We start from the raw sequence: 27,909 nt of genomic DNA, 5'->3' as shown, positions 1-27,909 counted from the left end.
CAAGAGCCGGGGGCAGAATCAGAGGGAGAAGGAAACTCCCTGCTGAGCAGGGAGCCCAATGCAGGGCTCAATCCCAGGACCCTGATATCCTGACCTGAGCTAATGGCTGAAGGCACACGCTTAATGGACTGAGCCATCCAGATGCCCTCTCTAGATTTTCTTTCTGAGTCCAGATCAGATATTTGAATAAATTTATCTTGCATTTCTTTATTTTTTGTAAGAGACAAAAGAAAGAATATAGGATGATTACATTAGTATATCTTAGCATTTAGGGAAGGCACCTGTTAGATTGGCATTTAAATTTAGTTTGATTGTAGTGCCATTTGCTGGCATTTGACTTTTTAAAACAAAATATTAAGTCTTCTGTCCACCCCACAATGGGATGATATTTTCTAGCTGTTTTAAAGATGAAGGTGACACAAACGTGGGATGACCAGGTCAATGTGACAGTGAAGGCTGGAATTGCCAGCATTTGGTCAACAGGCAAACCCAACTGTGTGTTTATTTTGCAAGTGTATTTAATGAGGGGTCTTTGTCTGTAAGACTCTGTGCTAGTGAATAAGCCACCATCCCTGCCCTCAAGAAGCCACAGTCCAGAAGGGGCACAGAAACATTAAGAGACAATTTAAAATGTGCCAAGTGCAGTGACTGAGGAGTAAAGAAAGGGAGAGGATAAGATGATTCCTAGGTGTCTAGCTTGGGTCCATGCTGGCGATTTTAAATGAGATTCCTAATATCAAAGAAGGGGATGGGGCCCCTGGGTGGCTCAGTTTGTTAAGCCTCTACCTTCTGCTCAGGTCATGATCCCAGAGTCCTTGGATAGAGCCCCACATTGGGTTCCCTGCTCAGCAGGGCATCTGCTTCTCCCTCTGCCCCTTCTCCCACTTGTGCTCTCTCTCTTGCTCTGCTCTTTCTCTCTCTCAAATAAATAAATACAATCTTAAAAACAAGACAGGGGAAGACGAAAAGTTCAATGTGGGACATATTACATCTGGGGGGACTGGAGGGCATCCAGGTGGATGACAGGATCAAGTCTACCTCAGCAGAGACATGACACAGAACACAGAACAGTACCATGACCTGGGGAAAGTGAATGGCACAAGGAAGGGCTGCTGAAGGTGGGAAAGCCAGAGAACCTGGCTTTGATAGGGATGATTTGAGGGGAGAGCAGCAGACAATGAAGGAGACAGGAGGGAAATAGTCAGAGGAGGGGGTGTCAGGAGAACTGGATGACACTGAAAAAGCAGATGGGGAGGGATCCAGGATGGCAAGGAAGGCCTGAGAAGCACATGATGTGTTTGGCCTCTTGGAAGCCCTTGTTTGCCTTGGCAATACCAATCCTAGGAAACAGGAGAAGGTAAAAAGCCAAATTGCCCTGGCTCGGAATGCATGGAAGTGAATAGATGGTTTCTTGAGAAGTTGAGATGACTGGGGGTGAAGAGTCAGGACATGGACCATTAGAGGGGGCTGAGGTGTCAAGGAGGGGGTTTTCTAAGTTGGAAAACTTGAGAATATTTGTATGTTGAGGGCAAAGAGCAATCACAGAGGAAAAGGCTGAAGAAGTTTGGGAGTAGGCCATGGTTGGAGAGAAAGGTTGACACTAACCAGGAGAAGGGACCATGGTGTAGTCAGATTTGCATGCAGAGAGGGAGCTGTTGAAGGCTGCATGTGGCCTTGTCCTTCTGGGTGGCCCAGGAAGCCAACCCAGCTGCAGAGATAGCCAGGAGCAGGGGCTGGAGAGAGGCCTGCAGAGAGGAGTGAGCATTTGCAGAGGTGCCCATGGGAAGCAGGAAAGGACGAGCCCCAGTGCAGATGGATAGCAAGTGTTACAGAGACTGTATTCTGTGTGCCTGGGAGATTTCATCAGGCATCTGAATCCTGGCAGGTGACCCAGTGGCAAGGAACACCTGGAGGCCCAGGGCATGTGGAAGAAGTGGCAGGTGTGGGCATTACAGTGGGATGATGGGCTTTCACTCAGGAGGTGACCAGTGATGGTAAATTCTAGAACATTCATCATAAATAAATAGAGCCTTGATAAAGATATAAGACCTCACTCACCCTCCTCTCTCTTCTAGCTAACTACCTTGCCAATCCCTTCTCTTTTTTTTTTGAAAACTGTTTTGTTAGAGACAGAGGATTTAAGTATTTTGTTGTAATGTTTTTTTTTTTAAGATTTTATTTATTTATTCATGAGAGACACAGAGAGAGAGAGAGAGAGGCAGAGACATAGGCAGAGAGAGAAGCAGGCTCCCTGCAGGGAGCCCGATGTGGGACTCGATCCCTTGACTCCAGGATCACACCCTGGGCCAAAGGCAGATGCTCAACGGCTCAGCCACCCAGGCGTCCCCCAATCCCTTTTCTAAGTTGTTTAATTTCAGTGGTGGTGGATGTCTGAGTCTCTCCCCACAAAATCTACACTTTGAGGCAAAAGTCCACGGTCTCAGACTCAACTCCCTGAAGTGTGCTAATCAGACCTAGACAGCTCACCACCTGGTGACCGTAATAGAACTCTCTTCTCTTGTTAATGTAGTGACCAGAATAGATTTCTTCCAGTTAAGTGTTTTAAAAATGGACCGTGAACAGCATACATACAAGCCAAGCTATATTTAGAAGTAATTTAACAAACAAGTAATAAAAACCACAGGTTAAAAACAAACCAAGCTCTTGCAGCATATATGGTCCCCTTTGCCATGGAGGCAGGTGTACGTAGACACCAATCCAAGCCCAGCAGCCAGCCTGGAGGGGAGTGTCCCATGGCTCGTGGCTCTGGGGGAATAGGAGAGAGCTGGGGGGTGGGAGAGGAGGCACGGGGAAGCCAGAGGTGGGGAAGGGGAGCAGCCTGTGAGAGGACACTTACTCCAGAGAAGGGGCAGACCCTGATCCAGCTACATCACCCAGGAGAGGGCAGGAATTCCGTACCTTTGTTAAACCCCATCCTGGGATAATCAGCTCTGAAGAGCTTGAAACTTTACTGAGAAGTTTCTTTTAAATGAAATCAATCCACTCCCATGGTTATTCAGTTTCTTAAAATCTTTTCTGTGAATTTTTAATGGCTTGGAAATGATTTCTAGAGCCACTGTCCCCTGGTTATGAAAATAAAGTGCTGAATCCATGTGTCTGCAACAATCCCCTATATATAAACAGTGAATTTAATTACAGTGGTCACTTTAACCTTGTCACCCACTCCCAACCAGACCTCATGGGTGGATGTGACCAATCCTTTGATGGGTTTCTATCAGTTTTAAAGAGATAAACAGTTGTGTGTATTTGTATGCAATTTTAATATTTTCAATGATTAAAAAACCCAGCTAGATAGGGGAGATCCTGTTTTGGATGAGGAATTTCAGCGCCTCACGACAGAAGTCAACCACAAACGTGTTGTTCACAACCTAGAAGAAGTAGGTAACTTTCCTTTATTTGGGAGCTAATTATTGGCAGCCCTTTATGTGCTTATTTTTAAAACACTAAACAATTTTATAGACATGCTTTTACCAAGAGATGTTTACTAAGTTTTAATTTGCATTTACATTTTCATTTATATTTTCAGAATGTTTTTTACTATATATTTGCAAGTGAGGCATCAAAAGTCATTATTAATGTTTCCCCTGAAATCAATAGCATTAAATTCTTTGGCTTCTCCTTTCTGCCTGTATACTTTCTCCTTCTTGGTCTCCTTGTTTTCCTTTGCTCTCCAAGCCTCTGTCTACAGGTCCTCCTGGTGGGTCCTTGGGCCTCTGTTCCTTGTCCCCTGGCTTGGAGGGCAGGATATACAACAGGAAGCCAGAAGCAGAGACCTAGCTCTCCTACAGATTTGGGACCTGGGAAAAACCCAATGTCCCAAACATAAAATGGGAACAGTGGCCCCTTCATCAGAGTCCTCTGTCATGTGATAATATCTGGTTAAAACCCCAATCTTTAATTGTAACAGTGACAAAATTCTTCCTGATGTCCCCCTGACCCCATCATTCTCAATTTTCATCTCTGGGATTGTCACATCTGAATTTTTTTTTACCTCTTTTCTTCTCTCCCATGTTTAATCTGGCCACAAAGTCTTGCCTGTAGCTATTGCACAAAGCCGCACCTGAGTTCAGCCCTCAACTAATCAGACAGATTGTTTATTCATGTATCTGCCCCTCCTCCCTCTCCCCTCTAGCCCACTGCATGTGCCAATGTGAGACTAATCCCTTTTTTTTAAGGTTATTTATTTATTTATTAGCGAGAGAGTGTGTGCACATGAGCAGAGGCAGAGGGATAAAGAGAGAATCTCCAGCAGACTCCCCACTGAGTGTGGAGCCTGATGCATGCAGGGCTCAATCCCACAACCCCAATGATTATGACCTAAACTGAAATCAAGAGTTGGATGCTCAGCAATGGAGCCACCCAGGCATCTCAAAAGACTAATTTGCTTTTTTTCTTTTTTAAGATTTTATTTATTTATTTTGAGAGAGAGCAAGAGACAGAGCACAAACAGGGGGAGGAGCAAAGGGAGAGAGAGGCAGATTCCCAGCTGAGCAGGAAATCCGACTCTGGGCTCAATTCCAGGACCCTGGAATCATGACCTGAGCCAAAGGCAGACACTTGACCAGCTGAGTCACCAAGATGCCCCTAATTCACTTTTGATGCCTTTTTCTTCATATTGCTTCTCTCTGAAGCACCTACAGTGCCTGAGGCTCTGGCTGGCCCTAGTATACCCACAGGCGTCAGTTCCTCCACAGTCTATGCACCCAGTGCCACAATACGCAGGCACAAGGTGGTGATCCCAGGCAGGGGTGAGCGAAGTGGGGATCATAGGGTCTGCTCCTCTCGCTTATGTAGGCAGTGCCAGCACCCACCACGTAGGACTGATTTCACTATGACTTTCTTCTTCTTCTTCAGGGCTGCATGTGTTTGCTTGAGCTTCTCTAACCACACTGTCAATTTCTTAAAACCCAAATCTCAAATCCCACTTTTGGTACCCCCACACAAGAAGGATTCCCTATACTGCTATGTACACCAAAAGTGATGAATAAATGCTCATTCCATGCATGTCAGAACAAATAAATAATAACTTGATTTAGGATCAGACTCTAAAATATTTTTGTTAAGTGCTCATACCTGGAGTTAAAATTTAAATCTAAGATGTGCCTGTGTTCCATTTTCACAGAAAATCAAGGAATTCCATCCTAATTTTGACCCACTCATTAATAATACTTGGGCCAACAGGTTTAGGGCGCAGAGGCGGTTTCAACAAGCAGCACGCAAGGTGAGTCCCAGCACCAGACAGAAATTTTAATTTGTTTGGTCCTCTTCACAAGGAATCAAACAATGAATCTTAACAGCTCTATCGAGATATAATTCACTTACCATAAAATTCACTATTGTAAAGCACACAATTTGGTGGTTCTTAATATATTTACAGAGTTGTACAACCATCACCATGATCTAACTTTAGAACATTCAAAAAAATTTTATTGAAGTGTCTGTCATTGACCTATGCTGTTATATCAGTTTCAGGCATATACAACACAGAGATTCAGCAATTAATCTTAGAACATTTTTTATCACCGTGAAGAGAAAGCTAGTTCCCATTAGCAGGTCCTCTCCATCCTCCAGTCCCTGGCAACCACTCATCTGCTTTTTATCTCTATGGAGTCGCCTCTTCTGGACATTTCATATGCATGGAATCATACAGCACATTGCCTTTTGTAACTGGCTCTTTCCACTTGGCTTCTTTTCAAGGTTCATCCATGTTGTAACTTCATTTCTTTTTATGGTTGGATCCCATCAGGTGTGATTACACCATATCGTATCTGTTCATCAGCTGAAACATTTGTGGTGTTCTCACTTGTTGGCCATTATGAATAATAATGCTATGAACACTCATGTACATGTTTCTGGACATGTGTTTTCAATTCTCTTGGGGACATACATAGGAGTAGAATTGCTGGGTCACGTGGAAACTCTAGCATAATGGGATTTTGATCAGTTAGTTCTAGAGAGAATACTTGAGAATTCCTGTGGGATCGTGTCTCATCCAGTCTTAAGGCTTCAAGTCATGTGATTTCACTACCATGCCTTTTTCACTTTCAGGTTTTTTTCCCCCAGCCTGTTAGAGCTTCCAATGGCTTCCTGCAATGGGCATAAAAAATGAAAGGTGTCAAATGACTCCCTGGTCTGGCTTCAGCTACACGTGCTACACCCCGCAACTTCTCACCTCCACCTTTTGTGTTGTCCCAGTCCTCATCTTCTTCCAAACACACAAGCCTATTCCCTGCTACAAACCTGTGTCTCTGCTCCTCACCCTTCAACTGAGAAGCTACTCCATCTCCCCTTCATCAGTGCACGCTTGTTCTTTGGGCCAGTGGAAGTTTATTTTCTTCTAAGAAATAGTCCCTGTAAGTGTTAGCTCCCAGAGATCCCCGTGGTGCTTCTTGCATCTTATACTGCCTGTAGGTCTCTTGTCCCGGCCACTGGAATGTGGCCACATTGAGGAGGAAAGCCACACCTCAAGCCGGGGAGAACAGTGGTTGAGATCTGGACTCTGGAGCCATGCTGCCTGCCCCTAATTCTTGATGCCACTTATGAACTTTCTGGTCTTGGACAAGTTATATAACCTCTATTAGTTTCCTCCTCTGTAACTGGGGAGCATAATAAGACCTGTCCCACAGAGTTGTTGTGAAGATTAACTGGGTGAATATGTACAAGGGACTCCAAATTTTATGTTACAAGTTATCCTTCAAGCAGTGTTTTCGGTCTGGACTGAGGACAGTCTAAGGGGAAGAGAGGCAGAACTTGCTGTTTGATGTGACCTGCCCTGTAGGACCATGTCCCTGCTGAGGCCCTGTCTGCATGGGCTGCATGTGTAGAGCAGAGGTGGCCACAAGATGCTCAGCATGGGGAAGAAAGTGGTGGATAGAGGTGGCACAAAGCCAGTGCAATGGCTCTCTCTGCTTCCAGTCCCCCCACGGCAGCTGGAGCAGTATTCCCAGGGCTGAAAGGCCATGATACCCCTCCCACGTAAAACCATCCAAAGCCTTCCCATTGCAGTTGGAATGAAGTGCACAGCTTCTTTCAAGGGCACAGGCCACTCTGGACTTCTCTCTGTCCCTTAGACATATCTCATTTCTTCCTGAAACAGAATCTTCATCCTTGCTGCTCCCCCTCTGCTCTGAATTCCCTTCCCTAGATCATTCTCTCCTCATCATTCAGCCTGAGATCAAACCTCATGTCCTCAGTGAGGTCTTCGCTAATTACCCTTGCATCAGTGGCCAGACCACCCCCCTTTCCAGCCCCTCTGGCATGCCCTCATGCATTTACTCTTTTTTCTTTTCTTCATGGTAGTTATCTTGTTGATTCATTTAAATGTTTATTGTAAACCACCACCACCCCTCACCAACACACACACACACACACACACACACACACACACACACACACACACACCAGTTGGGTACAGCAGGGCAATTGTTTGATCTCACTGTATCTGTAATGCCTTGAACAGAACTGGTCACAGCATTGGCAATTCATACTATTTATTTGTTAAATGAGAGTCCCTGACAGGATGGAACGTGGTATTAATTGTGGAAGGAATGGTCCTTTCAGCCACAGCTTCGTGCACAGATAGCAGTCCCTTCCAGCAGCATGCATTCAGAGTGCAAAGCCCAGTGGTATACAGTTAGCATCGCCCATGATCCACAGCCCTAGTCCTATGGAATCATCCATTTATTTGGTCCCTCCACTTTGAAAATAACACGGTGGGAGCATTATAATTCAGATACACTGAAAAGAAGGAATGTGGAACTAGTCAGTCTTTCCACTCTGGAAATAGAAAAATGGGGCTCATAAATTGGGCGGGACAAGGCCAGATGACAACTCCGTCTTTTTTTGTATCCAGGCCGGTCAACATTGCCAAGACCTTGAAGTCCCCATGGCCTCAGTTTAGGGCAGTGTGCCACTGCCCCTGTGAATTCTCGCTTAGAGCAGGGGGCTCAGCCGTGGCTGGGGAAAGTGAATCAAACTGAATGTCAAAATGAACATGTGCCAATTAGTAATTTGAAATCATCTCTTCTAATTCCAGATCATGGTTCATCGAAGATTGCTCAGGATGCTGACTGCTATTCATAATATAGACAAAGAGACCATAATCAGAAAGCTGAGCCAAGGAAGACAGTCTATAGTAACAGGTAGAGCACGGCTGCCAAGGGCAGCAAAGCTTTGACCCTAAGTCCTCTGAGCATAACTTTTCTGTATAATAAAGTTAGCTGCATAGACGTAAAACATTTTCGTAAATCACATCTATTAGGTCCTTGTTGGGTTTTTTTTAGTGGCCATTGTAATGAATCACCATAAACTTCATGACTTAAGACAGTACAAATGTATGATCTTATATTGTTGGAGGTCAGAAGTCTAAAAATCAAGCTGCCAGCAGAGCTGGCTCCTTCTGGAGGGCTGTTCCTGACCTTCCCAGCTTCTGGAGGCCCGTTCCTCACATCACTCTGACCTCTTGCTTCATTTGTCACATCTCCTCTGACCCTGACACTCCTGCCTTCCCCTCACAAGGATTCTGTGACAACATTGGGCCCACCCGGATGACCCAAGATAATCTCCCAATCTCAAGATCCTTAACCTACTCACACCTGCAAGGTCCCTTTGATCATGGAAGGTAACAAAGTCACAGCTTCCAGGGGACAGAATGTGTACCTCTTGGGAGGGGGACTGCCATCAAGCCTACCGCCCAGGACATGATTCAGACCTCCATGCCAGGTTGGCTGAAATGCCTGCCCAACCAATAGTTAGCTGAGCCAGCTGACCCAGCCAAGTTGTGAAATCTGTGAAGTTTGGCTGTGGTTTGACCTCTTGTTTCGTGCCCTCAGTTCTCTCTCAACACCAGAGAGACCAGGATGGTCGACATTCATACTTGTTGACTGACTGGCTGCATTGAGTGTTGTCACAATTTAGCACTTGCACGTAAAGCTATATTTTTATTTTTTTAAAGTAGACTTCATGACCAGCATGGAGCCCGACACAGGGCTTGAACTCTCAGCCCTGATATCAAGAGTTGGCCACTCAACCAGTTGAGCCATGGAGGTGTCCTGCATGTAAAGCTTCCTATCTCATTTTATCTTTGCTACTTAAAGTAATTCCAGTCCTTGGATGCCCTGGGTTGACTAAGCCATCAGAGGCACACTCTCAATGGCTTTTGTTTGGGCTCCCATCACCATCTTCTTCACACTGCAGCTCGTATGCAGACCCACAGGCTGGCGCCAGTCCTTCCAAGCCCTTCCTGCCCTCCCTAGCCTGAACCCCTGAGCCTGGCTCTTCATTCTTCCTCTCTTTCAAGAGCTATATGGGTGCTTTTTTCAAAACATTTTATTGTATTTTAATGCTCTTGGGGTGTTTTTCAGCCTGATCCAGTGCTGTTTATTGAGTCCATCATGAGAGGCAAAAAAAGACTTGCCATTCATCACAAAAAGGGGCGGGCTGGTCTTCATCATGGAAGGGTGGACCAAAGGAGTGGGCTGGGGGGCAGCAGGTGCAGGGCTTAGAGTCCTATAGAGGGCAAGCAGCCTGTCTAGTTCTTCACTGTGAACACACCAGCAGCCACTGAGCATGACAGTGGGACCCTGTCCCTCCTCATAAACAGTGCCCCCAAACCATGTCCAGGGCACAGGATCCACACAGCTCCAAGAGAAGGTGGAGCTCTGGTGCCCAGGCTCAGACCCTGAGCACCTGTTCCTCTTCTTACTCCCTTGCAAGATCTAGATGGGTATTTTGTTTTTCAGAGCCATTTTTTTTTGCTCTTTAATTATGCTTTTTAAAAATTCCTCTTATGTTATTTTGATGTCCATTATTGATGTCTCTAACGAAGAAATTCTTGTTTAAAATATTGTAATATTCATCAGTGAATTATGTAAGGACCCCTGTAAAATGTCTTCATGAGCTTTTTCTCACATCATCTTTTTCTTTACTGACAAGGACAAAGAATATTCATCAGAGACACTTTCATTAGGAATTGTAGCTTTTGGAAGTAAATAAATCTTTAAAAACTGGAGAAGAAGGGCACCTGGGTAGCTCAGTGATTGAGTGTCTCCCTTTGGCTCAGGTCATGATCCCGGGGTCCTGGGATCGAGTCCCACATTGGGCTCCCTGCAGGGAACCTGCTTCTCCCTCTGCCTGTGTCTCTGTGTCTCTCATGAATAAATAAATAAAATCTTCTTTAAAAAAAAACTGGGGAAAGGGTGGGGTAAAGAACAAAAGAAAACTAGAAATGGGACCGTATGCATGCACACACATATATATATATTCTTCTCCAAATGGCATGAGGCAAGTGCCCACTGATTGGTGTGTGGCAAATAAAGATGATGGTTTCACATACAAATACTCCCCATGAGCTCCCCTAAAAGTGCTCTTTTGTTTTCACCCACAGACAAAAATGCTTCCAGATACCTCCTGGGTCAGATCAGTCAAGATGATTACTCCAGCAGGTTCTCTGTGTCACCTAAGGAAGTGCTCCCCTTCGCCTTCCCGTCCTACAGTCCTCCTCAGAGCTCCAATGAGTTGGTGGGTGCTTTTAGGCTGTGGGGTAGGGATCGGGCACCATCAAATGGTTGTTAGGCAGATATCAAGGCAAGAGACCTACCTTAGTCTCTGTCCTTCCACTTCCTCCTGAGAAGCTCCCAGTGGACATCTTTGCCCAGGGACTCATGATCAGTGGGAAACCAGAGATCATTTACTGCCACCTACCTGGCACCTGATACACCTGTGCAGAGCTCCCTGGTAACCTGGGCTGGGTGCTTTCCAGCCTGGAACCCAACAAGAGTCCCATCCTGATAGCCCAGGAACAGGGCCTGAGAAACAAAGGGCAGATGGAGAATCTAAGAGGGCCTGGCCTAGGCAGGCAGGTCCTGCTCAGCTGGGCCCTATAAAAGGCAAATGGAGATGCCAGAGAAGAGTGGCCCCCAGATCTGATGCTCAACCCAAGAGACTCACAGTTCTGTCTTTCTCTGGCAAGAGATGTGACAGTTCATTTTCTTCCCTATGGGCACAATACTGCCCACTTCATTATTTTTGAGGAGTTCCCATCTTACACGTTTCATTTGGTGCCTTAGTTCTACAAAGACTTCTCTTCATCAACTTAGGGTTGATGAAAGAATGCTCAGCACTCCCGTCTATAAAGATTTGTAGTTCACTCCATAGATACTTTATTTCATCAATTCTTTTTATATTTAGTGGCTTTGAATTTGGGAAATGTCATATAAGCAACGGCATACTAGCAATGTATCGTATTACTTTAATGATGGTGTCCTTGGGCAGCCCAGGTGGCTCAGCGGTTTAGCGCTGCCTTCAGCCCAGGGTGTGATCCTGGAGCCCCGGGATTGAGTCCCATGTCTGGCTCCCTGCATGGAGCCTGCTTCTCCCTCTGCCTGTGTCTCTGCCTCTCTCTTTCTGTGTGTCTCTCATGAATGAATAAATACATAAAATCTTTTTTAAAAAATGATGGTGTCCTAGATTAGGTGAAGTAGAGTATTTATGGAGTATCCATAGTATGTCAGCACTGTTCCAGGTTCTCTGGATGACTGAAGCAGACAGCATGCAGGAAAATAGTGCTTTGGAGATTAGCCCTATGGAAGGGAAGCAGTGGGAACCAGTGTGGACAGGGAGAAGGAGCACGGCTATTCTGGACAAAAGCCTCACCTGGACTCATGAGGAGCTCCAAAGCTGGAATGAAGTCAGAGGACCTGATATTTATACCTTTGTTTCAACTTGTAATTGAAGGCAGACTGCCCTAGGAAGAACACATAACCTCAGTGAGGCAGCTCCCTTCAGCCAAGGCAACTCCTGAAGAGGACTGATCCTTGAAAATTGTTTTCATTAACAGGACGCCTCCAAGTAGGGGAACTGAATCCTTTAAGCCTAAAGGGGATTCTGGGTGTCAGTGGCAGTACCCACAATAGTAGAAAATAAAAAGGGATCACATATCACATACACCATGAGACAAGGAGGAGAGGTTGGTCAACGCTGCCTCCATGCCCTACACATCAAGTAGAAACTGTGGTCACGGGAAGGTTACAGGATGTATGGCAAGAGAAACACAGCTACTTTTGCTCCTCATTGATTATGTGTCAATGTTTTTGAATTTCCACATTTTAGGCTCCTGATGGCCTTGGACCAGTTCCAATTAAATCTTCAGAAACTCAAATCAAGCAGAGTTATTCCTTCCTCAGTCTGCAGGTCAGACTTGTCATATGATATTAATTAATGGATTTCTTATGAAGTAAACGAAATATTCTTGAATTTATATCATTTTATTAGTTTTGTTGTATTATAGATTATACACCATAGCATACTACATGTATTTTTCTGCTGTTATTTTATGTATGTGCAAAGTATAACACACGTGATTTATGGAAACCAGGATCTTTACTCTGTGGATATACGATGTATTGTGCATACATGAAGCTATCTGAACTACATTTATTAGCGATTTTAAGAAAAAACACAAGGTGAATTGAACAAAAGTTAGTCAGCCTTTCTTGATGTCTATAGCCACTCCTGGTTTTGAAAATATCAATATTGCAAATTCACAAACCAGTGTTCCATGTATTTCTACAGGGAAGCCCTATGGTACACGAGAGTAATTGCAAATATACAACACGTGTGCTGGGACCCAGAACAGGGACCTGGAGCAGGTCTGGGACTTGTACTAACATCTCTCCAGTGCTGGGCATACTAATAGTTCCCACAATGTGATGTTTACAACATGGTGGTCATTTTCCTTTTATCATCATCACGCAATTCAAAAATGTGGCTATTGAGAATTAAATCCCATTAATCGGTGATGAGTGTTTAAGAACATTCGATCAGTTGTCTTCTCTGACCTCTGACCTTAGGTTCCTCAACAGTACAAAATTAAAGGGTATCAGCCATTCTGTGTCCAGAAGTCATCAACAAGCTACAAACCTCAAAAGCTTGCTCGAGTTCTGAAGCAAGGGGCGGAGGTAATATATCCCCACCTGTAAGAATTGCCCTCACATTTCCCCTCTTGTCCTAACTTCAAGACTAACACAATTCTTGGTCCCTTCACAGGATGAGGCCACCATCATTACTCTGCCCAAGCAGGACTCTACACCCCAGCTCCCTGGCAAGGCCTCGGTCTTGGGCATGAGACCACCTGACGCCTTAACCATGTCTCCAAATTATGACCCGCTTTATATATTCGTAAGTGACCACTCAGCAAGTCTCGTGTTCTATGCTCCCCTGTTTCAGGACTTACTTTATAAGAAAACAGAAGCATGAATTAGGAATATATTTCTGTTTTTGGAGCTACAAACATTCAACGGTATCTCACCTTTGAAGTTGCTTGCCAGCATTTATTGTTTGAAGAATATCAATGCTTTAGCCTTTTAACAATCTCAGCATTTATTAATGTTTATGACAATAGCTTTATGATCTTTTCTAATGTCATATAATTATATATATGATATATGTGTGTATATATGCATATAGACACATACATATATATATATATGGAGTGTTAAAAAAAATAAGAAAGAAAAAAAGAAAAAAGAAAACACAATAGAAAGTAAAATCAGCCCAAACCTCATCACTCAGAGCTATATTGATCCCTGATTCTATCCTTGGCAGTGTGTCCCTTCCATACTTATCCTTCTGCCTTATAGATTTTCTGTTCCACTTCGTTTCTGTAGCCACACTCAATTAACTTCCCTGAAGCACCTCCTAACCATGCCACCGTCTTGCTCCACATTCACTAACTCCCCATCTCCTTCTAAATTAAATCCAAGCCTGCGTGAGGCCAACAACAGAACCACCCCCCCTTCTCTGCACCGCTGCCTAAGTCTCTGCCAAACATCACACACTTCCCTCCTCCTCCAGGCCTTCACTTATGCCAGCCTGCCCTCATGGGACACCCCCTCCAACCCTTATATTTCCTGTTACCCAAGTCCCAAATGAATGAAACCCAGACAGGAAATCTGATGAGCTTGTATGTAACAGTGAGATCACCAGTGAAATGCCATAGTCATTGCCCAAGTTATGGTCTATGTTTTTATTTTATTTTTTTTTAAGATTTTATTTATTCATGAGAGGCACAGAGAGAGAGGCAGAGGGAGAAGCAGGCTCCCTGTGGGAAGCCCAATGCGGGACTTGATCCTGGGACCCCAGGATCACACCCTGAGCCAAAGGCAGACAATCAACCACTGAGCCACCCAGGCATCCCTGTTTTTAAAGACAGACACACACATACACACAGTTCTGGAGAATCTTAAATACTAATTGAGAAAGTCTCTTTTTGAGACTCTCCAAATGAGAATCTGTATCTCTAGTGTGGACAGAGATGCTGATGGTCATACTCAAGGTCACTCAACCAGTCAGTGCAGGAGCCATGGACAGTAAGCTGCCTGTTTCGTGGCTGCTTCCCTCAGGGGCTCTTCCTCTGAATTTTGCTGCCTTCCTACTGAGAGCTGTAATGTTTGCATTGGGTATCATGAGGCATTTTCTCATAGTCTTGTTGGTTGAGAGGAGTGGACTTGGAGACTTAGAATCTTGGAGCTGGGAAAACCTCACAGGATGTTTAACTCTGTGCTTTTCAAACTTCTTTTAGTACAAGAGCCCTCCAGTCACCTGAAACTTTACATAGGAAGTCAATATATAAGATACCTAGAGTCCCACTTACTTGCTGGGATGGCAGTGGAGTAGGGGGCTCTCCTGAGGACGATGTCCATGCTAAACCATGGGGTTCTGCACAGCAAGGTTTAAAAAACACTCTTCAATCTCCTATCCACCACCACCACCCCCAGATTCATCTATTACCACTCCCTTACCATTCTAAAAGTAAGGAAACTGGTCTAGAGGAGTTACAGGAATTTTCCATAGTCACACTCATACTTCCTTAGAAAATATCAGCAGTTATTTATTAATTCATTAATTCCACAAATACTTAGAGCATGCCTTAGGTTAGGAACCTAAGGTTAGGGGCAGTTCATGAAAGGGACACAACAATTCCAAATATTTATGCACCTAATGCCAGAGCTTCAAAATACGTGAAACAAAAACTAATTGAATTGCAAAGGGGGAAAAAAAAACAGACAAATCTGCAGTTATGGTTGGTGATTTCAACACTTCCCTCTCAATAATTGATAGAACAAGTAAATAGAAAATCAGTAAGGATATAAAAGATTTAAATACCATTATCAATCAACTTGACCTAATTGGCATTCCTAGAACACTATCCCCCAAAACAATAGAATGCAGATTCTCTTCAAGTATAGACAGAAGGTTTGCCAAGATAGACCATATTTGGAACTATTAAACAAGGCTCAATAAAATTGTAAGTATCCAGATCATATAAAGTATTTTTTCTGACTTTGAAGAAATTTAATAAAAAATGAATAGCATAAAGATATCTAGAAAATCCCCCCAAATTTGAAAGCTGAATTAAATATTTTAAATATTTTAAAATAGCCTATTGTCCAAGGAAGACATCAAAAGAAAAACTGGAAAGTATTTTTAACTTAATGAAAATGAGAGCACAAAAAAATTTGTGTGAAATTTATAATGCTATACACCTACATTAGAAAATGAGGGTAGAACTTAATGTCCTCAGCCTCCCCTTTAAATTCAAAAAAGAACAACAGATGAAATCCAAACTAAGCAGAGAAGAGAAGTAATAAAGATTAGATTGAGGGCAGCCCTGGTGGCTCAGCCGTTTAGTGCTGCCTTCTGCCCAGGATGTGAGCCTGGAGACCCAGGATCAAGTCCCATCTTGGGCTCCCTGCATGGAGCCTGCTTCTCCCTCTGCCTGTGTCTCTACCTCTGTGTGTGTGTGTCTCTCATAAATAAATGAATAGAATCTTTAATCTGAAAACCAATGAAATAGAAAAAAGGAAAACAACAGAGAGAAGCTAGTTCTTTGAGAAGATCAATAAAATGGATAAACCTATAATCTAACAGATTAGGGGGAAAAGATAAAAGACATGAACTACCACTATCAGGAATGAAAGAGTCTACAGATATTAAAAAGATAATAAGTTCATATTATAAAAAACTTTATGCCAGTAAGTTCAACAAGTTAAATGAACAAATTTCTTAAAAGGCACTAACTATTAAATCTTATTCAAGAGGGGATTGATAACTCTACTAACTCCATATGTATTTAAAAATTGAATTTGTGGCGCACGGCGGGGGGGAGTGGGGTGCTCCAGACGGAGGTGGCTGTGCCCCATTCCCTTCAGGAGAGGCGGCCCCGGGACTGCGGGCCCAACAGCACAGAGCCCCGGATCCCAGGGCGCCCAGCGGACAAAGCCGGCAATCCTGCACTCTCCCTGGACCAAGGTGGAGGCAGGGAAGGCACAGGATGGCAAGGACTCTCCTGCCACTGGGTGCCCCCAAGCTGTGCAGATCAGTGAACCACACTGGCTCCAGGAGCACCTAGGCCAGTGCCGACTGGGAGACTGCAGTTGGTTACACGCGATGAGCTGACTCCAGAGCTGGAAATCTGGCTGCTGCCAGTGCTGTTTTTCCTCTTTGTGCCTTGTGCCTGGGAGAGGCAAGGCCACCAGGGAATAGAGTCCTCAGGGGGTAAACAGCTCCCACTGAGCCCGGCACCCAGAAGGGGGTGGGGCATCTCCCCCAGGTACACACACCTGAGGATCAGCACAGTAGGCCCCTCCCCCAGAAGACCAGCTAGAAGGACAGGGGAAGAGCAAGTTCTTGACCAAGCAGTGCTGGATAGCTCCAGGACTGAGGGAAAATAGTTTATAGAACTAGAAGGTCCTTTTTTTCCCCTTTTCCATTATGACTCATTTTTATATCAAACTAAGAACTTCCAATATCTTTTCTCCTTTCCCATCTTAACTACAATATTTTACCAGCTCATTTTTAAGTTTTTTCCTTTTGACTTTAATATTTCTACAATTACATGTGTTACATATATTTTTCACTTCTGAATTCCCTTCAACATATTCAATTTAATTTCGGTAGATATATGAGACAGGGGTTTTTGTTCTTTTGTTTTCTGTTTTTTTCTGCCTCATTTTGGTTTACAATGGTTGAAGTTAGCACCTTCTAAAACACAACCAACATACACCCAGAACCAAGTGGAATACTGCGCTGTTGCAATCTGTGAGATTATATTCTCTCTTCCTTCCCATTCTGCCCCCCTCTTTTATCTTGTTTATGTTTTTGTCAATGTTGGGGCTTTATATAAGTATTGCTGGTTTATATAAATGTGAGATTAAGCATCTTCTAACAGACAAAATACACTCAGAACCAAGAGGATCACCCTATAGGACTCCTCAGGTAGACTACATTCTCTCTCCACTACCACTTCCTCACCACCACCATCTCCTCCCCTTATTTTTTCTTTTTCCTCTTTTCTTTATTTCTTTTTCTTTTTCTTTTTTCTTCTTTGTTTTTAGGTTTTGACTTTTTATTTTTATTACTTTGTTTTAAAATTTGTTTTTCACATTAATGGTCCTTTTGTTTTCTTTTTTTCTTTTTTTTTTTCTTGGTCTCTGACCCTTCAGAATCATCTAGGGTGTATTTTACTTAGGTCGTGATTGATATTTTTGACTTAGCCCGCTCATACAGCCACTCTGCACTGGATAAAATGACTAGAAGGAAGAATTCACCACAAAAGAAAGAACTGGATACAGTACTCTCTGCCACAGAGTTACAGAATTTCGATTTCAATACAATGTCAGAAATTCAATTTGGAAGTCCAATTATAAAGCCACTGGTGGCCCTGGAAAAAAGCATAAAAGACTCTAGAGACTTGGTTACTGCAGAATTGAGACCTAATCAGGCCGAAATTAAAAATAGATTAAATGAGATGTGATCCAAACTGGATGTTCCAACTGTGAGAGTTAATGAGGTAGAAGAAAGAGTGAGTGACATAGAAGACAAGTCGATGGTAAGGAAGGAAGCTGAGGAAAAAAGAGAAAAACAAGTAAGAGCCCATGAGGAAAGGCTTAGGGAAATAAATGATAGCTTGACAAGGAAGAATATACATCTAATTGGATTCCAGAAGAGGCTGAGAGAGAGAGAGAGAGGACCACAAAGTATAGTCAAACAAATTATAGGTGAGAACTTCCCAAATCTGGGGAAGGAAACAGGCATTCAGATCCAGGAGATAGATCTGATAGATAGGTCCCCCCCAAAAATCAATAAAAACCATTCAACATCTCGACATTTAATAGTGAAACTTGCAAATTTCAAAGATAAAGAAAAAATTCTTAAAGCAGTGCAAGGCAAGAGATTCTTAACTTATATGGGGAAAAATATCAGATTAACAGCAGACCTCTCCACAGAGACCTGGCAGGCCAGAAAGGGCTGGCAGGATATATTCCAGGTATAAATGAGAGGAACATGCAGCCAAGAATACTTTATCCATCAAGGCTCTCATTCAGAATAGGAGAGATAATGAGCTTCCAAGATAGGCAGAAACTGAAAGAATATATGACCACAAAACTGGCTCTGCAAGAAATATTAAGGGGGACCCTGTAAAAGAAAGAAGAAGTCCAAAGAAACAATCCACAAAAACAGGGACTGAATAGGTATTACAATAACACTAAATTCATATCTTACAATAGTTACTCTGAACATAAATGGGCTAAATGATCCCATCAAAAGACACAGGGTATTGGACTGGATCAAAAAAACAAGATCCATCTATATTGTGTCTACAAGAGACTCATTTTAGGCCTAAGGACACCTCCAGCCTGAAAATAAAGGGGTGGAGAACCATTTACCATTCAAATGGTCCTTAAAACCAAACTGGAGTGGCAATCCTCATATGAGATAAATTAAAGTTTATACCAAAGACTGTAGTAAGAGATGAAGAGGAACACTATATCATACTTAAAGGGTCTATCCAACAAGAGTACCTAACAATCATGAATATTTATGCCCGTAATGTGGGAGCCGCCAAGTACATCAATTATTAACCAAAGTAAACAGATACTTAGATAATAATACACTAATAGTAGGAGACTTCAACACAGCACTTTCAGCAAATGACAGATATTCTAAGCAGAACATCACCAAAGAAACAAGGGCCTTAAATGATACACTGGACCAAATAGATTTCACAGATATATACAGAACTTTCCATCCAAATGCAACTGAATACACATTCTTCTCAAAAGCACATGGAACTTTCTCCAGAATAGACCACATACTGGGTCACAAATCAGGTCTCAACCAATACTAGAAGATTGGGATTGTCCCCTGCATATTTTCAGATCACAGTGCTTTGAAACTAGAACTCAATCATAAGAAGAAATTTGGAAGAAACTCAAACATGTGGAGGTTAAAGAGCATCGTACTAAAAGATGAGTGGATCAACCAGGAAATTAGAGAAGAATTAAAAAGATTCATGGAAACTAATGAAAATGAAGATACAACTGTTCAAAGTCTTTGAGATACAGCAAAAGCTGTCCTAAGAGGGAAATACATAGCAATGCAAGCATCCCTCAAAAAATTGGAAAAAACTCAAATACACAAGCTAACTTCACACCTAAAGGAACTGGAGAAAGAACAGCAAATAAAACCTACACCAAGTAGAAGAGAGTTAATAAAGATTCAAGCAGAACTCAATGAAATAGAGACCAGAAGAACTGTAGAACATATCAACAAAACCAGGAGTTGGTTCTTTGAAAGAATTAGTAAGATAGATAAACCCCTATCCAGTCTTATTAAAAAGAAAAAAGACTCAAATTGATAAAATCATGAATGAAAGAGGAGAGATCACAACCAATACCAAGGAAATACAAACGATTTTTATTTTATTTTTTTAAAGATTTTATTTATTTATTCATGAGAGAGAGGCAGAGACACAGGCAGAGGAAGAAGCAGGCTCCATGCAGGGAGCCCGACGCAGGACTCGATCCCGGGACTCCAGGATCACGCCCTGGGCTGAAGGCAGCACTAAACCACTGAGCAACCCGGGCTGCCCTACAAATGATTTTTAAAACATATTATGAGCAGCTATATTCCAACAAATTAGGCAATCTAGGAGAAATGGATGCATTTCTGGAAAACCACAAATTACCAAAACTAGAACAGGAAGAAATAGAAAACCTGAACAGGCCAATAACCAGTGAGGAAATTGAAGCAGTCATCAAAAAACCTCCCAAGACACAAAAGTCCAGGGCCAGATGGCTTCCCAAGGGAATTATATCAAACATTTAAAGAAGAAATAATACCTATTCTATTAAAGCTGTTTTGAAGGATAGAAAGGGACAGCATACTTCCAAAGTCATTTTATGAGGACAGCATCACCTTGATTCCAAAACCAGACTAAGACCCCCACCAAAAGGAAAATTAAAGACCAATATCCCTGATGAACACAGGCAAAAATTCTCAGTAAGATACTAGCCAATAGGATCCAACAATACATTAAGAGCATTATTCACCATGCCCAAGTGGGATTTATCCCCAGGATGCAAGGCTGGTTCAACACTCCTAAAACAATCAACATGATAGATCACATCAACAGGAGAAGAAACAAGAACCATGTGATCCTCTCAATAGATGCAGAGAAAACATTTGACAAAATACAGCATCCATTCCTGATTAAAACTCTTCAAAGCATAGGGATAGAGAGAACATTCCTCAATATCTTAAAAGCCATTTATGAAAAGCCCACAGGGAATACCATTCTCAATGGGGAAAAACTGAGAGCCTTTCCCTAAGATCAGGAACACAACAGGGATGTCCACTTTTACCACTGTTATTCAACATAGTACTAGAAGTCCTAGCTTCAGCAATCAGACAACAGAAAGAAATAAAAGGCATTCAAATTGGCAAAGAAGTCAAACTCTCTCTTTTTGCAGATGACATGATACTGTATATAGAAAACCCAAAGGATTCCACCCCAAGATTGTGAGAACTCACACAGCAAATCGGCAGAGTGGCAGGATACAAGATCAATGCACAGAAATCACTATATACACTATAGTGTATATATACACTATATACACTAACAATGGGACTAAAGAAAGAGAAATTAAGGAATCAATCCCATTTAGAGCTGCACCCAAAAGCATAAGATACCTAGGAATAAACCTAACCAAAGAAGTAAAGGATCTATACTCTAAAAACTACAGAACCCTTCTGAAAGAAATTGAGGAAGACACAAAGAGAAGGAAAAACATTCCATGCTCATGGATTGGAAGAATGAATATTGTGAAAATGTCTATGCTACCCAGGGCAATTTACACATTCAAAGCAATCCTTATCAAAATACCATGGACTTTTTTCACAGAATTGGAACAAATAATCCTAAGATTTGTATGGAATCAGAAAAGACCCTGAATAGCCAGGGGAATATTGAAAAACAAAACCAATGCTGGGCATCACAATGACAAATTTCACATTGCTTTTTGTATTACAAAGCTGTGATCATCAAGACAGTGTGGTCCTGGCACAAATACAGACACATAGAACAATAGAACAGAATAGAGAACCCAGAAATGGGCCCTCAACTCTATGGTCAACCAATATTCGACAAAGTAGGAAAGAATATCCACTGGAAAAAGGACAGTCTCTTCAACAAATGGTGCTGGGAAAATTGGACAGCCACATGCAGAGGAATGAAACTAGACCATTCTTTTACACCATACACAAAGATAAACTCAAAATGGATGAAAGATCTAAATGTGAGACAGGAATCCATCAAAATCCTAGAGGAGAACACAGGCAACACCCTTTTTGAACTTGACCATCACAACTTCTTGCAAGATACATCCACGAAGGCAAAAGAAACAAAAGCAAAAATGAACTATTGGGACTTCATCAAGATAAGAAGCTTTTGCACAGCAAAGGATACAGTCAACAAAACTAAAAGACAACCTACAGAATGGGAGAAGATATTTGCAAATGACGTATCAGATAAAGGGCTAGTATCCAAGATCTAAAAGGACTTATTAAACTCAACAGCAAAGAAACAAACAATCCAATCATGAAATGGGCAGAAGACATGAACAGAAATTTCACCAAAGAATACATACACATCAACAAGCACATGAGAAAATGCTCTGCATCACTTGCCATCTGGGAAATACAAATCAAAACCACAATGAGATACCACCTCACACCAGTGAGAATGGGGAAAATTAACAAGGCAGGAAAATGTTGGAGAAGATGTGGAGAAAGGGAACCCTTCCTGCACTGTTGGTGGGAATGTGCACTGGTACAGCCACTCTGGAAAACTGTGTGGATGTTCCTCAAAAACTTAAAAATAGGGCTACCCTACGACCCAGCACTTGCACTACTGGGTATTTACCCCAAAGATACAGATGTAGTGAAATGCCGGGACACCTGCACCCCAATATTTATAGCAGCAATGTCCGCAATAGCCAAACTGTGGAAGAAGCCTCGGTGTCCATTGGCAGATGAATGGATAAAGAAGATGTGGTCTATGTATACGATGGAATATTACTCAGCCATCAGAAAGGACGAATACCCACCATTTGCTTTGACGTGGATGAAACTGGAAGGTATTAAGCTGAGTGAAGTAAGTCAATTGGAGAAGGACAGTCATCATATGGTTTCATTCATACGGGGAATATAAGAAATAGTGAAAGGGATTATAAGGGAAAAGGAGAGGAACTTTGTGGGAAAAATTAGAGAGTGACAAACCATGAGAGACTCCTAACTCTGGGAAACAAACAAAGGGTTGCAGAAGGGGAGGTGGGCAGGGGGTTGGGGTAACTGGGTGACAGGCACTGAGGAGGGCACTTGATGGGATGAGCACTGGGTGTTATACTATATGTTGACAAATCGAACTTCAGTAAAAACAAATGAAAAAAGAAACCTCACTGTACTTCACCACTTTGACAAACTAAAATAAAAAAAAAAAAAAGATCATCACAATAGGTGCAGAGAAGTGATCTGTCATCCCTAATAAATGTTCTCAGCAAATGAGGTACAGAAAGGAACTTTCTTAACCTGATAAAGAGCATCCATTAAAAACCTGGAGCGGTGCTTACTTCAGCAGCACATATACTATAAATGGAATAATACAGAGATGATTAGCATGGCCCCTGCACAAGGGTGACACAAATTTCTGAAGCATTCCATATTTTTACAATAAATGTATTTATCACCAAACAACCCAACAAACCAACCTGGAGCTAACATCATACTGAATGGTAATCAACTGAATATTATCCCCCTGAGATTAGGAATAAAGCAAGGATGTCTGCTCTTACTAAGAATCTATTATTAAAAATCGAACTATAGCCAGTGTAACACAGCAAGAAAAAGAAATAAAAGGCATCCAGTTTTGAAAGGAAGAAGCAAAACTGTCTTTATTCACAAACAAAATTATTGTCTACATAGAAAATACAATGAAATCTATCCAAAAATCTGATAAAACCAATAAGTGAATTTACCAAGATTGCAGGATAAAGGCTCAAGACACAAGGATCAACTATATTTCTATACACAACAACAGACAATCCAAAATCAAAATTTTAAAAAGCCATTTCACTGAACAGCAGCACCAAAAAATATGAAGCACTTAGGTATAAATCTGACAAAAACATATAAGACTAATACACTGAAGATTAAGAATGTTGCTGACAGTAATCAAAGAAGACCTAAAGAAAAGGAGAAATACACCATGTTGATGAATTGGGAGATTTAATACAGTTAAGGTGTCAATTATCTCCAAACTAATCAAAACCAAACCAAACCCAGTAAAAAACCAGCAGCCCCCCTCACCTTTTTTTCTGGTAGATATTGACAGGCTTATTCTAAAATTTATTTGGAATGCAAAAATATCAAAACAACTTTGAAACACAAATACTTCAAAGCTTTCTATAAAGCTACAGTGATCAAGACAGTATATTGGCATAAAAATAGACTAACAGATCAGTGGAACAGAATAGAGAATTCAGAAATATATGCATCCATACATACGTAGCCAGTTGATTTTTGACAAAGGTCGGACATTCATAGGAGAAAAGATAATCTTTTCAAAAAATAGTGTTCAGGATTTCATTTCTCTTGGTGCTTGCAATTCTTGGTCACTCTGCGTCAAAGAATGAAGAGGTAGACCAGACGAAGAGTGGTAGAGAGCAAAGCATAATTTATTGAGCGACAGGAAAGCAAAGTTTATTGAGTAATAATACAAAGCTCCTGAGGAGGGAAGGGACTCGAGTTGCCAATTTGGCATTTAAATCTAGGAGCTTTTATGGGCTCTTTGGTGTGGGCTATTTTAACCTGATTAGCCCTCCATGTGCCTGTCACCCAATCAGGTTTTTGTCAGCACACTCATCCATCTATTTGGGAAAGGCACTGCCTGAAAGCATGCTGGCCAGCACAGGCCACCAGATCAAGCTATTTGAATATTCCACTGGCTAGTAAGCTGGCCCCAGGCCTGGGTTAGGACACCCAAGGCCATTCCCTTCCTGTCACATGCAAGTTATAAGTCCTCCCGATAGGAAGACTTAAAACTGAGGCACTGAGTAAACCTTAGAATAACAGGAAGGGGTCTTTTTCCTTTTAAGGGTAATTTCATCTTAGGACAGGGGCCCCGTCCCTGCCTGCCTTCCTTCTGACTATCGCTCATTAATAGTGCTGGAACATTTGGATATACATTTACCAAAAATGAAAATAAAAGAATTTCAATCTGAAACCCATACCATTTACAAAAGTCAGTTAATCATAGACCTAAATACAAAACTGAAAACTAGAAAACACACAGGAGGACATCTTTGTGACCTTGGATTAGACAAAGATTTCTTAGATACAACACCAAAACCACAATCCATGAATGGGGAGGGGGGACTGGACTAATTGGACTTGGTCCAAAGTAAGAATTCCTGCTTTTCTAAAGACACTGCTAAGAAAAGGAGAAGGGGTACCTGGGTGGCTCAGGGGTTGAGCATCTGCCTTCAGCTCAGGTGATGATCCCAGGGTCCTGGAACCAAGTCCTGCATCAGGCTCCCTGTGGGGAGCCTGTTTTTCCCTCTGCCTGTGTCTCTGCCTCTCTCTGTGTGTCTCTCATGAATAAATAAATAAAATCTTTTTAAAAAATTGAAGAGGAGAAGATAAATCTCATATTTGGAGAAAATACTTGGAAATTTTATACCTGGTAAAAGATTTGTATCCAGAATATAGAAAACTCTCAAAACTCAATACTAAGAAAATAACCCATTTTTAAAATGGGAAAAATATCTCCACCAGAGATACACAGATGACAAATACACACATGAAAAAAACATTCAAAATAATGCATCAATAGCAAAATGCAAATTAAAACCACAGTGAGATAGATCTCATTAGAATATCTAAAATTAAAAAGATTGCTGATGGGAATGCAAAATGGTACAACTACTTTGAAAACCAGTTTGACAGCTTCTTTTTAACAAAGTTAAAAACTGGGATCTCTGAGTGGCGCAGCAGTTTGGCGCCTGCCTTTGGCCCAGGGCACGATCCTGGAGACCCGGGATCGAATCCCACATCGGGCTCCCGGTGCATGGAGCCTGCTTCTCCCTCTGCCTATGTCTCTGCCTCTCTCTCTCTCTCTCTCTCTCTCTCTCTCTCTCTGTGACTATCATAAAAAAAAAAAAAAAAAGTTAAAAAGTTAGTACTAAACATGTACCTATCATATGATCCAGCTATTCTGGTCCTAGGTATTTACTCAAGATAAACAGAAGAATGAGACTTATGCAAAAATGCTCATAGCAGCTTTATATGTTCCCCAGCCTGGAAACAAGTATCCACCAACAGGTAAATGGATAAACAAGCTGTAGTATTACTATACAATGGAATACTCTTCAGTAATAGAAAGCAATGAATCCCTCTTTTTAAAATTGAAGTATAGGGGCACCTGGGTGGCTCAGTCAGTTTGATTTTGGGTCAGGTCATGATCTCAGAGTCATGGGATCCAGCCCCATGTCAGACTCTGTGGTGAGCATAGAGCCTGCTTGGGATTCTCTCTCTCTCCTCTCCCTCTGCCCCTCACCCCCCTGCTTTCACGCTCTCTCCAAAAATAATAATAATAAAATAAAATTGAAGTACATTTGACATGCGATATTAATATCCGGTGTATAATGTAGTGATTCATTCAACATTGATATGCATTACTCAGTGCTCACCACAGTAAGTGTAGTCACCATACAGTGTTATCACAGTGTTCTTGACTATATTTCCTGTGCTGTAGTTTTTATCCCCATAACTTATTTATTTTAGTATATGTGCTGCCAAAGCGAGCACTAACTTATTTATTTTATAACTGGAAGTTTATGCCTCTTAATCTTCATCTATTTCACCCATCCCCCTACCCATCTCCCCTCTAGCAACTACCAGTGCATTCTCTGTATTTAGAGTCTCATTTCTTGTTTGTTTTGTTTTGTTGTAGATTCCATGTAAATGAAATCATTCAGTGTTTGCCTTTCTCTGTCTGACTTACTTAGCATAATATCCTCCAGATCCATCCATATTGTTGCAAATGGCAATATTTCAGTGTTTTTAGGGCTGAGTAATATTTCATTTTATATATGAACCATATCTTCTTTATCCATTCATCTATTGATGGACACTTGGGTTGCTTCCAATAACATAGGGATGTATATATCTTTTCAAATTAATATATTCATTTTCTTTAGGTAAATACTCAGAAATAGAATTGCTGGATCATATGATATTTCTATTTTTAATTTTTTTGAGGGACCTAGAAAGAAGTGAACTCTTGATACATGTAACAACATGGATGATTCTCAGAATAATTATGCTAAGTAAAAGAAATCAGACAAAAAAAAAGAGCACAGGCTGTATGATTCAATTAGCTTTAAGATTTATTTATTGGGGCAGCCCAGGTGGCTCAGCAGTTTAGCGCTACCTTCAGCGGAGGGTGTGATCCTGGAGACCCAGGATCAAGTCCCACATCAGGATCATTTCATGTCTCAAAGGTAACTCACAGGAGAACTAAATATAACAATATGATTTTTAAAATTGGAAGGAATACATTTGGAAGGAGCATTTGTGTACATGAACAAAATCTTTATCTCGCATAGCAATGAGTCAATGGATACTCTCTGTCTGAGGTTAATAATAGAGAAATGGAAGAATAAGTATAATGTTTAGAGTAGTGACCATTAGAGACACAAAATTCAGAAATAATGGGAAGGAACAGCCTCTGGGATATGGGCCAGGGGACAGGAAGGGTCCTCGGGATCCCCATTGCTTTTCTTCATAAATCCTTCCAGGCTGAGTGAGTTATTACCACATGCACGCATCAGTTTGAGAAAAATTAAAACCATTATGGGATGACCACTCAGACCACTTGCTCTGGTAAGAGAGGCCACGCCTGGGGAATGTGAAATATGACAACCACTAAAGACAGTGATACTGCCATTTCCAAAAATATGTCATTCAATCTGCTTGGCCCCCAGGACAGATTGAGAGAGTTGGCCACATAGCAACTTCACACACCCTCAGTCAAGCAGTATAAAGGATACTGCTGAAGGTCATGCACTAAGCTCCCCTCCCCAGGGGGTTCTCCGTCACTCCTACCCTATTCCCTCTGGAGTTCCTTCCCAGGCATGTTCCTGATTGGCCTTTCATCACCTGGGGTGGGGTGGGGGGACTCCCCAGCAGCAGGAGTCAGCAGTTATTAGCCTGTTATGCTCCAGTGGCCCCCCCTACCCAGGAAGTGGAATTGTACTCCTTTTTCCCTTCCTCAGACCCACTGGTCTCCCCCCACTTCCTGGCCAGGGGGTGGCCAAAGTTCTCCTTGCTCTTCTTCTGGATATCTCTGGGGTATAATTATGCAGAGGGCCTGGCCCACCCAGAGAGGATGGGAGGGGGCTTTCTCTGTCTTCCGTCCTTGAGTAGTTCTTCCATAATACACTGGAACAGGAAATGTCCCCTACTTCCCCTGCCACCACCCTCCTTGTCCTC

At 42.1% G+C, this 27,909-nt stretch overlaps 1 protein-coding gene and 1 non-coding gene across 2 annotated transcripts in view; both read left to right on the top strand.

Annotated features, from left to right (window-relative positions):
- Nucleotides 1-27,909, top strand: part of CFAP221 (cilia and flagella associated protein 221) — a 101,173-nt gene that overhangs the window by 56,950 nt on the left and 16,314 nt on the right. Inside the window, exons 13-19 of the mRNA XM_041739858.1 lie at nucleotides 3,309-3,398; nucleotides 5,144-5,242; nucleotides 8,057-8,162; nucleotides 10,406-10,539; nucleotides 12,130-12,210; nucleotides 12,870-12,977; nucleotides 13,066-13,197. Of these exons, the coding sequence (XP_041595792.1) occupies nucleotides 3,309-3,398; nucleotides 5,144-5,242; nucleotides 8,057-8,162; nucleotides 10,406-10,539; nucleotides 12,130-12,210; nucleotides 12,870-12,977; nucleotides 13,066-13,197 (750 nt within the window). The remainder of the gene's footprint in view (nucleotides 1-3,308; nucleotides 3,399-5,143; nucleotides 5,243-8,056; nucleotides 8,163-10,405; nucleotides 10,540-12,129; nucleotides 12,211-12,869; nucleotides 12,978-13,065; nucleotides 13,198-27,909) is intronic.
- On the top strand, nucleotides 22,981-23,085 carry LOC121482189. Its single transcript, XR_005985545.1, has one exon. It is a non-coding gene; the product is annotated as a U6 spliceosomal RNA (small nuclear RNA).

This window comes from Vulpes lagopus, chromosome 24, assembly GCF_018345385.1.
Source record: "Vulpes lagopus strain Blue_001 chromosome 24, ASM1834538v1, whole genome shotgun sequence".
Classification (NCBI taxonomy): domain Eukaryota; kingdom Metazoa; phylum Chordata; class Mammalia; order Carnivora; family Canidae; genus Vulpes; species Vulpes lagopus.
The sequence above is the reverse complement of the archived record's forward strand: the minus strand, read 5'-3'. Positions and strand labels throughout refer to the sequence as shown.